At 44.6% G+C, this 12,277-nt stretch overlaps 1 protein-coding gene across 6 annotated transcripts in view; it reads right to left on the bottom strand.

Annotated features, from left to right (window-relative positions):
* Positions 1-12,277, bottom strand: part of LOC111157848 (sodium voltage-gated channel alpha subunit 8) — a 118,400-nt gene that overhangs the window by 25,225 nt on the left and 80,898 nt on the right. For all 6 annotated transcript variants that reach the window (XM_022519538.1, XM_022519537.1, XM_022519541.1 and 3 more), the window contains 6 exons: positions 11,152-11,325; positions 8,727-9,083; positions 4,835-5,305; positions 4,191-4,308; positions 3,505-3,659; positions 42-215 (listed from right to left, as the gene is read on the bottom strand). In XM_022519538.1, the coding sequence (XP_022375246.1) occupies positions 42-215; positions 3,505-3,659; positions 4,191-4,308; positions 4,835-5,305; positions 8,727-9,083; positions 11,152-11,325 (1,449 nt within the window). The remainder of the gene's footprint in view (positions 1-41; positions 216-3,504; positions 3,660-4,190; positions 4,309-4,834; positions 5,306-8,726; positions 9,084-11,151; positions 11,326-12,277) is intronic.

Genomic DNA, 12,277 nt, shown 5'->3' with positions numbered 1-12,277 from the left:
CCCTACAAGAAGGGGTGGGAAGTAGAAAGCAGGACACGTACAGCCACAATGAGGAAGTCCAGCCAGCACCAGGCGTTGGTGAAGAACTTGACGAAGCCGTAGGCTGTCCACTTGAGCAACATCTCCAGGATGAAGATGTAGGTGAAGACTTTGTCGGCGTATTCCAGGATGGTACGGATGGTCTTTCTCTGCTCGATGTAAATGTCCTCGAAGGCCTGGAAGAGAAGCAGTGGCTGCCCAAGGTGCCTGAAGGGAGACAAGCAGCTTGGGAAGGCCCCACCCCTCGGCAGCTCCTCCCGCTGCGGCTGGCCTATGCTGGGCTTCCTGTCTCTCTCACCCCACCCCCTGCCACATGTGGCTTCTTAAAAAATGTTTTACTGAGATACAATCCACATAGCATACGATGCCGCTATTTCAAGTGTACAGTTCGACTTGTATATCCATTACACAATCAAGTTTAGAGTGTCTCCATCCACCCCCAAAAGAAACCCCACACCTTCTAGCTGCCACCCTCTGGCCTCCTTGCGTCCCACGAGTCCCAGGCAACCACTATGCTATTTCCTCTCTTCCCATCTGCCCATTCTGGACATTTCATATAAAGGCAATCAGACGATACGTGGTCCCTGGTGACTGGCTTCTCTCCCTGAGCACAGAGTTTTCCAAGTTCATCCATGCTGCAGCCCGCATCAGTGCTGCGTTTCTCTTGACCGATGAAGAAGACTCCAATGTGTGGCTGTGTGGCAGTCTGTCTACCTTCCTCACTGATGGACACTTGTGTGCCTACTTTCTGGCTATTGTGAATGGCACTGCTACAAACATTCGTGCATCTGTTTTATGTGGACATGTCTTCCTTTCTCTGGGGTATAATGTCTAGGAGGGGACCGACCGGCTCACGTGGCGACTGTAGGCTTCAGTTTTTGAGGCCCTGCCAACCAGCGCTCCAGCGTGGTGGCACCGTTCTACATGTCCTCCGGCAGAGTCTGAGGGTTCCAGCTTCTCCGTGTCCTTGCCGACACTCTATGTGCTTATGTGATAAAATCTTTTCTCCCTGCAGCCCCTGATGCCACAGATATGGGGGAGGGTCACAGGAGTGGGAGACGCTCAGGTGAAGAAAATCTTAGTCCAACTTTCTCTCTCTGGAATTCCTGAATGAAGTGACTCCCTAACATGAAGGTAGAACGTTCCCATGACTGGAGTGGAGGGCTGTGGAGGGAGAGCAGGAAGTCCTGCAACATGAGAGAAAACTACAGGGGGAACAAAAGTCCCGTGTCCTACAATGGGAGGTCCTGCTCTGGACCGTTCCAGAAGGAAGGACAGAATCAGGCTGCTGCGGATACACTTCCAACGAGGAGGCATATCACGTACTCCAGTTCCATCACTGGACAGCTGGGAGAGGTCATGGTCCATCATTCTTCTCAGGGGTCTTTTGTACAAATAACCCCCCTCTGCTCAGTGAAATACTCAACAGCTTCCATGCCAAGTTTCCCCTTACCTCTCTTTGCAGAGATTCATTCTGTCACCCAAATACGTGTGAGATGCCCAAGACTGAGCTTCCGGTCACTGGCAGCTCTATCCACCCCTCCCACCCAAAGTCCCGTCATAACCCCACTCTCGGCTTCTCTCAGACATTTTAGCTGTGGCTTCACTTCGCTTTTTTTTTTTTTTTTTTTTTTGAGAGAGAGAGTGTGAGCTGGGAGAGGGGGTGAGGGGCAGAAGGAGAGAGAGAGAATCTCAGGCAGACTCCCGCTGAGTCTAAAGCGGGGCTTGATCCCACAACACTGAGATCATGACCCGAGCTGAAATCAAGAGTCAGGCGCTTAACTGACTGAGCCAGCCAGGCGCCCCTTCACTTTGCTCTTCTTAGGTCTCATGCCTCCTAACTGCACAGGGTCTTCAAGTACCGAGCCAAGTGTCCCCTGTTTTATTCATCTACAATAAAGAGAAACTATCAAAGGTGAGCAGTAAAGAAGGTTCAGAACTTCTGTTTCACTGCTGCTTTTCTGCTTTTCTTTTTTTGTGGCAATGAGAAAGAGAAGAGTCAGAGGATGAGGTGTGTTCCTTAATTCTGGATTTCTGTTTACAAGATTGGAGGAAGAGCGATGATGACAGTCACAAAACACCTTTCTCCTGGCTCTGGCCTGAGTCTGGCCCTCCCTTTTCCCATGGGCAGAGATCATCCTGTTATCTGGGGGCCTGCACAGCCCCTCAGCCAGCACTGAGGGAGGCCTGTGGAGGCAGTAAAGGCCTAGGACAGGCAGGACAGTGTGACTAACCCCTCTCCCCACCCAGATCCAGGCTGCCAAGCCATCTGGCCTCCTGCATTTGTCCTGCCACATGCCTGCATAATCCCCCCACCTCTGGCCCCCCACTCCCCACGGGATCTTCTTTGCCACCTACTGCCTCCATTTCAGCTTCTCTTCTCTTCTCTTCTTCTCCTACGGGATCTTTCTTTTCTTTTCTTTTTTAAAGATTTTATTTATTTACTTGACAGAGAGAGATCACAGGTAGGCAGAGAGGCAGACAGAGAGGGGGAAGCAGGCTCCCTGCTGAGCAGAGAGCCCGATGCAGGGCTCGATCCCAGGACCCTGAGATCATGACATGAGCAGGAGGCAGAGGCTTAACCCACTGAGCCACCCAGGCGCTCCTCCTACGGGATCTTTAACAGTAAATTTAACATTCTCTTGCTATTTTCTGCACCCAGATTAGGCTTTGCTTCTATTCCTACATGAATGTGCCTGCCTTTTTTTAAAGCATTTCAAAATTCTGCATTCTTCAGCTTTCCCTTAACTCAAACAAGGAGAATGTGCCACGTCTCTAAGTGCCTACTATCCTCAAATCTATCCAACTGGGGAACAACTCCCTCACTCCTGACCCTGTCCAGGTCTCCTCAGTTATAAGCCAGCTAAAATAAAAGCAAAAGCCCAGATAATGAGCTCCCACAGGGGAGAAGCCCGCGTGTCCAGTGCCCCGAGCCTCACCGATCAATGAGAAGCACTTCCAATTTTGTGAATATGAACAGCCTTTACACCAGAGACCTGGCTTTTTAAGTATCTGCTAATGCCATGAGTTCTCCCAACCAGTTAGGGTGTGAGGGGAGATGGGGTAGGGGAAGCCAACCTCCGTCCCATCTGGGGCAAGTGAAAAGTAAAGAACAGGATATTTGGGATACTAGGTGAGGAAGGGAAGATCATTTGAGGAAGTTGCTTAGAACGGGGCAAACTAAGCAGTGAAGATAATTAATTTGTGCTCTCATTCTGATAGAAAGGGGGTCTTAGATGTGTGAGGTGTCACGCTGAGTGTAAAGAAGATCAGGATGTGGGTAAGTGGATTCTAATCCTAAAAGCTCAAAACATCAGGCCAAAGCACTCTGGCAGACCATCCTGCTTGGGGCCACAGCCATCTGTGCTCTCAGAGGCACTGGGCTTGCACCCCACCTGGACCCTCCCCCAGCTCTTACAAAGCCTTTCCCAGCCCATCCCTCCCCGTCCTCTCCCCTGGACTCACCAGGGCGCCACTGCTGAGCAGAATCATGAAAATGATGAAGGTCTCAAACCAGTTGTGCTCCACAATGAGGAAACAGGTCTTCCTCAGGATCCACCAAGACTTGCCAAGCCCTTCTTCGATGTTGACCTGGCAGCACTTGAATCGCTGGACACAGCCTGGCACCAGCGGGAGAGGCAGGTCAGCGCGGGAGCGGGCCCCGCCCAGACCTGACCCCTCCTTGGCCTCCTGACCCCAGCAGGCGCTGCCCCACCACGCAGCCGGGAGCACAGGGGCTGAATCAGAAGGCCTGCCTCAGCCACGGAGGGTGCCAGGGCTGGGGCGACGCTGCAACACTACGGGGACAGGACCCTCTGGAGTTGGGAAGATGTCCTCTAAAGAAGCCGTGAGAGGGAGGAGAAAAGGGGAGTCAGGAGGCAGACACAGCCATGACACGACAGGCCTTGCTATCGGAAGTTTTGGGCTGACGCCAAGAGAAAACGGACAAAGAAATGTTTGCAAATAGAAACTTGCTCTAGGTAGGAACCAAACATGGGAAACAATATCAACTGGCTTCCAGAGGAGGAGGTGGGGAACAAAGCTCTTGAGGGCGGCCACGGAGCCCCCACGCGGAGCCAACCACTGGCCCCGGCAGAAATCCGCAAGCAGTGCCAGGGCCACGGCCCCCCCTTGTCCTTGCCCCTTTGCACCTTCTGTGAAGCAGGCATCTGGGTCCAAGTACTCCTCGGGCTGTTCCACTGGGACTTCTTCTACTTCGGGTTTGATATCGATGGTGCTTCCTTCAGAGGAGCTAGTGTCATCCAGTTTCTAGAGTGGCAAAGAAAAGGGAGTTTAACCAACTCTGCGTGACACTTCCCCTCCGTGCTCTACCTCGGACACTGACGAAGGACCAGACAGGACTCTTTGCAATTCTTATGACCAGCTCATCACCGTCCCCTTGCAGAGGGGCAAACAATTACCAGAGGGCCCTCAAAACTTCTGTTGGGACTGAAGCCTGCTCACAGATGAGGGGTCCACCTGAAACGGAAGGTGGCTATTGGTGGGTCTCAGCGCTACGGCTCAGACGGATTACTGGCAGGGAAGTACTGGAGGGTTTGCTCCAGCCTCTGACTGAGATGAGCCAGCAGCAACGGAGACAGATCTAGGAACATCTCAGGAAACTAGGTCACCCCGGGGAGGTCTAGAATGACAGTGGGTATTAGGGTTGGATCTCAAACCTAGCTGGCTATTTCCCAATCTCTCTACCCAGCCCATAGCTGAACCAGTCCCGGGACCTGCCACGGCCGCTTGTTCCCACACAGAATCAGGGCTGGGTTCTAGACTGGGACCTTACATCTTTGCTGCCTTCAGGATCCGACTCGCTGCTAACATCCTCTGTGTTGAGGTTCTCAAAATCAGACTCGCCTACAGCAATGGGCACCCGTACGGTCAAGTTGGGATTGTTGATGAAGGACATGTGGTCCTCGTCGATGATATACTTCTCCACGCTGCTGCCAATGCCACTGGTCGTGCCGTTGCCATTCTTCTGGAAGTCACCGTTCCGGTGGATGTCTGCACCGGTGTGGTTGGCGATGCAGTTGGCCTTCTTTTCATAGAGCTCGTCCAGGGGCTTCACTTCATCGGCCTCACGCTGCTTAAAGTGGGCCTGCATGAAGGCGTGCACTTTCAGTTTGGCCCAGGCCACCCCCTTCTTGATCCGGATGACTGAGATTTGTAGGTTGTTCATTTCTCCATCGTCGTCCGTGGCTGCCAGATTGTCTGCACTGAAGGAGCTCAGAAGCAAGGCCAGAAACAGGTTCAGCACCTGTACCAGTGGCATTAGGAGAAAGGAGAGTGAATGTAGACAGTATGATGTGAAGTCAGCCATTAAACTAGGATTAAAATTGGAAGCCCACAGACTTCTGTGACAGGCACAAGAGTTTCTATCATGTTTGGTTTGACAGTGCTCATGTCACTAAGTGGGCATCAAGAAAATTTTTTTTATTGAAGTATAATTAACATATAGTGTTATATTAGCTTCAGGTATACAATATTCAACAATTTTATACATTGCTCAGTTCTCATCACAATAAGCATTCTCTTAATCCTCTTTATCTCTTCCACCCATCCTCCCCCTCTCCTCTGGTACACATCAGTTTGTTCTTCGTATTTAAGAGTCTGCGTTGTTGTTGTTTTTGGGGGTTTTTTTTGGTCTCTTTTTTTCTTTGCTCATTTGTTTGTTTCTTAAATTTCACATGAGCGAAAACATGGTATTTGTCTTTCTCTGACTTATTTCACTTAGCATTATACCCCCTAGGTCCAGCCATGTTGTTGCCAATGGCAAGATTTCATTCTTTTTTATGGCTGAGTAATATTCCACTGTATACAGATACGCCTATCTCTTTATCCATTTATCTATGGATGGATACTTGGGGTGGTTCCATATCTTGGCTAGTATAAACAATGTTGCAATAAACATAGGGGTGCGTATGTCTTTCCTAATCAGTGTTTTTGTTTTCTTTGGGTAAACACCCGGTAACGGAATTACTGGATCATATAGTAGTTCTATTTTTAATTTTTTGAGGAACTTTCATACTGTTTTCTACCAAGTGGGAACTTTGTTTGGTTTTGGTTGTAATACAAGGTTAATATGTCTTTTCTTGGTTCTTTTATAGTTTTACAAACATATATATGTACCCCCAAATATATTGCTTTTCTTACAATCAGAAAAAGCAAAAACTATATACATTTTGGGAAAAAAAATTTCCCCAAACAGAAAATAAAGATGGACACAGCTTATTGGGAGGATTTAAGAAGAAACAGATGCCATGTATTCACGGACAGGGGAAGTGTTGGAAATCCACATGAAAAAAACAACTAGGCTTGGAGAGCCATGCTTTCCTACAACAAGCCAAGAAAGTAGAACTGGAATACAGTTCATGTCATCTTAAGAATTAATTTCCTTTGCTTTCCTAACATTTATAAAATAAAGTAGTTTAACAAGACAGTGATTGTGACTGTTGTGTTCTGTTGTATATCTAAATGTCCAGCCAAGCTTTATTTAAATAAAGCCAAACTTTATTTATTTATGTTTTAATAGCCTATTTTACCACATTGGACATTAAGATTAATTAATTTATTTTTATTAAGACTTACTTTACAAATTGGGAGAGGTGTTCACTTCTTGATTTACACCTGGCCCTTACTTTGTCACACTTCTGAAGAAGAGCAAGCAATACATTTTAGGTGGAGATCATAGTATGGGTAGAGTGGGGGGAATGGAAACAAATAAATGCACTATATATACACAAATTATTTGGGCCATTTGTAGAATTACAAAGGAGTATGGTTGGTAAAATGAGGGTGAGTTGGAGGGGGCTTTGAAGGCCAGGCTGAGGAATTTGAATTTTATTTAACTGGATTCACTATTGGTCTTTGAGTAGAGGAGTAACAGATGATAGAGATTTGAGAAAATGATTCCTACCAGCTACATACAGTTAGAGCTGTCACTTGCATGAGTTAATAAGAGTCTAGATTAGGCTACTGTAATCTCAAACCTTAGCATGCCTAAGGAATCTGGGGAGAGGTTGCATGAAAAAATACGTATTTCCTTGGCCTCACCTTTAAGGTTCTGATTCAGTAGATCTGGTATAGGGCCTGGGACCGCCTGTTTTAATGAGTGAAAATTGGGTGGCTGTGATCTTCAGACCACACTTACAGAAATACTGGCTAGATTACAGGCATGGAAAGGATGGGGAAGATCTTAGAAATACTATTAATTAAGGTGTACGAAAGGCATCCCATTGTTTACTGGGAAGGGAGAGAAGAGAGTCAGAAGAGACTTATAGTCACAGATTCCTAAAGACTAGGTGGGCAGAAGGACTGAGCAAAGGTGAACCTGGAAAGGTGTTACCAGAAGCAGAAGTAATGTTATGTGCTCCTGCAGGTATCTGTAGAGTAACGGGGAGAGGATGCGGAGACAAGTGAGAAGAGGAGGATGGAGAAAGGGTGGGAAGGCCAGGGCTGGGAAATGTGGATGCCACTATTTACCAGGAGGTAAATTCACTGAAGAAGTGGGAAGTCTAGCAGGAGTAGGACGAGGGAAGGGTGATCAGAAATGGAGAAAGGAAGGGATTACAGAAACATCACAGTGTCCATTTTTACAGATCATAGGAAAGAATAGGGTGGCACGGCTGGTCCAGAGGCTGGTGAGCAGGAACCCCCTCCTGGCATGCTTCTCTGGCACAAAAAGAAGAACTTCTCTGGATGAGCTGACAGGGGTTCCTCTGGGTTTGCCTTCTTCCAGCCCCCCTTGCTCTAGACTGGCAAGTTGGATTGGGCCTGATCTGAAAGATAAGTACTTCTTAAACTTTAGTGTGCATGTCAATCACCTTGGGGTCCAGTTAAAAATGCAGATTCTGATTCAGTAATTCTGGGGTGAGGCCTAAGATTCTAACATACTCTAAAGTGATCTCATTGCTGCTAGTCCTCTGACCACACTTTGAGAAACATGGCGTCAAAATCTCTGTTGGTGAATGAATATTCTACATACAGAGGCAGAAGACAGCCGGCGGACAGCTCAGAGTACAGCAAAAAAGTGACTTGCCACTTATACAAGTTAGATAAAACCTTCTGTCGGTTTAGATCAGTGGTTCTCAATGGAGGGCAATTTTGCCTCCTAGGGGACAGTTGGCAATGTCTGGAGACATTTTTGGTTATCACAACTTAGGGAGGGTGGGGGGGTTACTGGCCAGTAAAAGGCAGAGGTCAGGAAAGCTGCTAAACATCCCACAACACATTTGTAGGACATTTCTACAACAAAAAGATTGTAGGACAATTCTACAACAAAAAATTATCTAACCCAAAGTGCCAACAGTGTCAAGGTTGAGAAATTCTGAATTTAAATGAATTTTTCTGTAGTAGAAAGAGTGTAGATTTTGTAGTCCAGGATCTAATACAAGCCCTGACATATATCAGTTGCCTGACTTCAGGAAGGTCACTTAACTTTGCTGAGGTTTGTTTCCATAGCTATGAAAAAGGGTTGACAGGTTGTGGGGCTTATGACTCAGCAGGCCTCTGTAAAGAACAGTCTCCTTTCCTTCACTTGTACCTTAGGGCTCTTGAGCCAAGAAAGGATTAAAAACTAGCACAGGCATGAAAGCTAGTAGGACCAAGACCATTGGGCTTCTGGTCAAGGGTATGATGTTCTGGGCAAAGAATGAGAAGTTGTACAAGTTAGTACTAACCACCAAGTTGCCAATAACCATGACCATCATGAAGACGATGAGGCACATGGCCTGGCCTGCCACTTCCATGCAGTCCCACATGGTCTCAATCCACTCCCCGCACAACACTCGAAAGACAATGAGGAAGGAATGGAAAAAGTCATTCATGTGCCAGCGAGGGAGTTCACAGTCCTGGTTGATCTTGCAGACGCACTCTTTGTAGCTCTTTCCAAAGAGTTGCATGCCCACCACGGCAAAGATGAAGACAATAATGGCCAGCACCAGGGTCAGGTTGCCCAGGGCACCCACTGAATTTCCAATAATCTTGATCAGCATGTTCAGGGTGGGCCAGGATTTGGCCAATTTGAAGACTCGGAGCTAAGGGGGGAAAAATCGAAACAAAAATCAAATGATACTCAATCCATTATCTTCCACATGGCTAAAATAAAAATATATAAAATTAGTGAGATAAGCTTAAATTTACTGAGCGACCTTGGGAAATTCCCAGGACTTTCTAACTGTCTTAGACTAAAATGGGAGAATGTGAGGCACAGACAGGCAAAATGGATTAATTTCACAGTACATGAAAAACTTAAACTAGGAACCAAGATTATTGCCTCTAGCCCCCTATATTAGTCTCTGAGTCAAACTGCTTTTTATGTTTTATTTTTAAAATTTTAATTTTTTTTAAGTAGGCTCCATGCCTAGTGCAAAGCCCAACAGGGGGTTTGAACTCACGCCCCTGAGATCAAGACCTGACTGAGATCAATAGTTGGACGCTTAACCAACTAAGCCACACTGGCACCCCTATATCCACTTTTTAAGAACCCATACATGAATATATCCTTTTGCTATTGATTTTTCCTTGACCTCTCAAAGAACATATGAAGGAAAATGTTGAGTTGTAGTGAAGCAAAAGATCAGGATGGCAAGGAAAGTGAAAAATAAATAATCTGTCTCTTTAAAAAAAATCACGTAAAAATTCTAAGTATCTCTTTTTTTGCTTGCCAATAAATAATCAATAGCTGATATGAAACCGTGGAATATGCTTGGTATAACTTGGAGGAAAAGCACAAAGCCCTAGTAGGTGCAGTTCCACGTATATCAAACATCTTACGAGAAGGGCCTATAGTGATATTAATTCAGAGGACAAACTTCTGTTATGAGATTTCTATATTCTGTAATAAAATGATTTATAAGGTCTCAGCAAATAGTCTAGAATTATAATGCATATAATTCATTATCTAGAAATAATAATGATGAGGTCATCTTCAGATGTCATAAGTTAATGACTAACACAGGACATAATAGGAATTTTGGTAGAAGACAACAGCACAGAGTGGAACATTTTTTTCCTATTAAAAGCTTGAGTCTTATCTGAGAGTTCAAGATTTACCAGGTGTTTCTCTGTATGAATATCTGGATCATTCATATTTTTTCCCTTCCTGACTGGCTCTTAAATTTATTAGGAATACTAGTGCTCAGGCTTCCACCTTTTACTCCTTCATCCCATCTTCCAGATAGTAAGAATGATTTTCAAAAAGTCTACTGTGGGCTGGATCCTAAGACTAGTAAAGATCCCAAGACTAGTAAACAGAGGTTCCAGAAACTTGCCAGATGGACTGAGACTGAATGAGACCTCTGTTTTACAAATAATTCCATTTTATTCCAATTCTCTTTTTTCAACATGCTGAATATCCTGATAAAAAAAAACTAAAATCCTTTCAGTTATAAATGCTAAGGTATTTTTCCCGATGGGGAAAGAAAAACCTAAGCCAGTTCTGATGCTCTGAGTGGGATATCCCCAAAGTAACTCAGCTTCTCAAGGGACTTAATCAGAACATAGCTTATGCCTGTGTTTATGGGAAGCTATTTTGAGGGTATCATTAACTGTTTCAAAGTCATTTTAATAATTTTAACATTAATTTTCTCAAGTACATTACAAAATCCTTCTCAGCTAATGTTATGGGGAAAAAAAGCCAATGTTTAATAGTTAATTTCAATATCATTTTAAAAAAATACTGTTTTGTTCCTGTTTTCTGGAAGGGGTCATCATGATGGAAGAAATGAGAGACCTCTTTGAACAAGGAGAAATTCCACTTCAGGGAGATGTTCAGATAAGGAAACAGCTTTACTAGCAAATTCATTAGACCTCAGAATAGCCCTTAGCAATCCTTTTTCATCTTTTAGATTAACCATTATTTTCTGAGGAACTTCCTAAAATTGTCCTCTGTTTGTTGACTGACATTAAAAACTAACTTCTATATTGGGCACTTAGCAGAAAAATTTTTTCAAGATTTTAGTATCTAAGCCAATAAATTGCCAACAGAAACTGTGAGTAGAATATAGCTAAGGATTTTTTTAATCATCAAATTAACTTATGCAAAACTTTTTTAGTAGCTGCAAGATAGGAAATGTAAAAAGAAATTGGAGAAATATGGAATACCAATCGGAAAGATCGCAGCACCGAAAGCCCCTCCACGTCTGCTAGACCCAGTTCCATTAAACTGAGGGAGACAATAAATCCGTCAAAAATGTTCCAACCTTCTTGGAAATAATAGTAGGGATCCATGGCTATGAGCTTCAGGAACATTTCCGCTGTGAAAATTCCAGTGAAAACCTAAAGAGGGGAAGGCGGGGTTAAGAAAAAGAAATAAGAGAAAGAGAATGCCTTTATCATTATCTTTGGATAGAATACGTCCAAGAAGCTGCAAGAGCTAGCCTTCTTAAACTGTGCATCTGAGGACATCAGCACTTAGATGTCGCATGACTACTCCACATGGGGCAGGAGAGCCTTGTTGGCTCTTGATTCAAGTACTCAGTCCCAATGTTCTCATCTTTGTTGCCAGAAACACCTAATTCACATTGCTCAAGAATGCATTTAACAAGCTATTTTAAGCAATAGGAAGACCACACAGGGGACAGACTCCTTCTAAAGGGTCAGCAGCCATTTTGAATGTTTATGTTTGGGGTGTTCGCCTAAAAAAAACCAAAACCAAAAATCAAAAAACACCGTTCATTGAATTGTAATTCTATGTAAAATATACAGCACTATTCCTGATTTGATATTACGTGTCTTTTTATTTTTAGATTTTATTTATTTATTCAATAGAGACAGCAAGAAAGGGAATATACAAGCAGAGGGAGTGGGAGAGGGAGAAGTAGACTCCCCACTGAGCAGAGAGCCCAATGTGGGGCTCGATCCCAGGACCCTGGGATCATGACCTGAGCCGAAGGCAGACGCTTAACTCCTGAGCCACTCAGGCCTCCCAATGTTATGTGTCTTATCGAAGGTTGACATATGCTGCCATGTTTCTTATTTTGAGTTGTAAAAGCAACAGAACACTGCTAAAAGTGTGCAAAATACAGGAAAAAAGTATAGTCTCATCATCTCATACAACTATCATTTTTTCTATATTCCCTCTCTGGTTTCTTTCAAATGCATATATATTTTGACAGAGTTGTAAAATCATAGAGTACGTAATATCTTGGGTCTTATTTTTCACTTATCATAACTCAATCCATGTTTCTGCATAGTCTTCTGAATTCCCATTTATATTGCTTGTATAAAA

This window comes from Enhydra lutris, unplaced genomic scaffold (assembly GCF_002288905.1).
Source record: "Enhydra lutris kenyoni isolate GAN:26980312 unplaced genomic scaffold, ASM228890v2 scaffoldscaffold56, whole genome shotgun sequence".
Classification (NCBI taxonomy): domain Eukaryota; kingdom Metazoa; phylum Chordata; class Mammalia; order Carnivora; family Mustelidae; genus Enhydra; species Enhydra lutris.
Note: the sequence above shows the minus strand (reverse complement) of the source record. Positions and strands in the feature narration are given on the sequence as shown.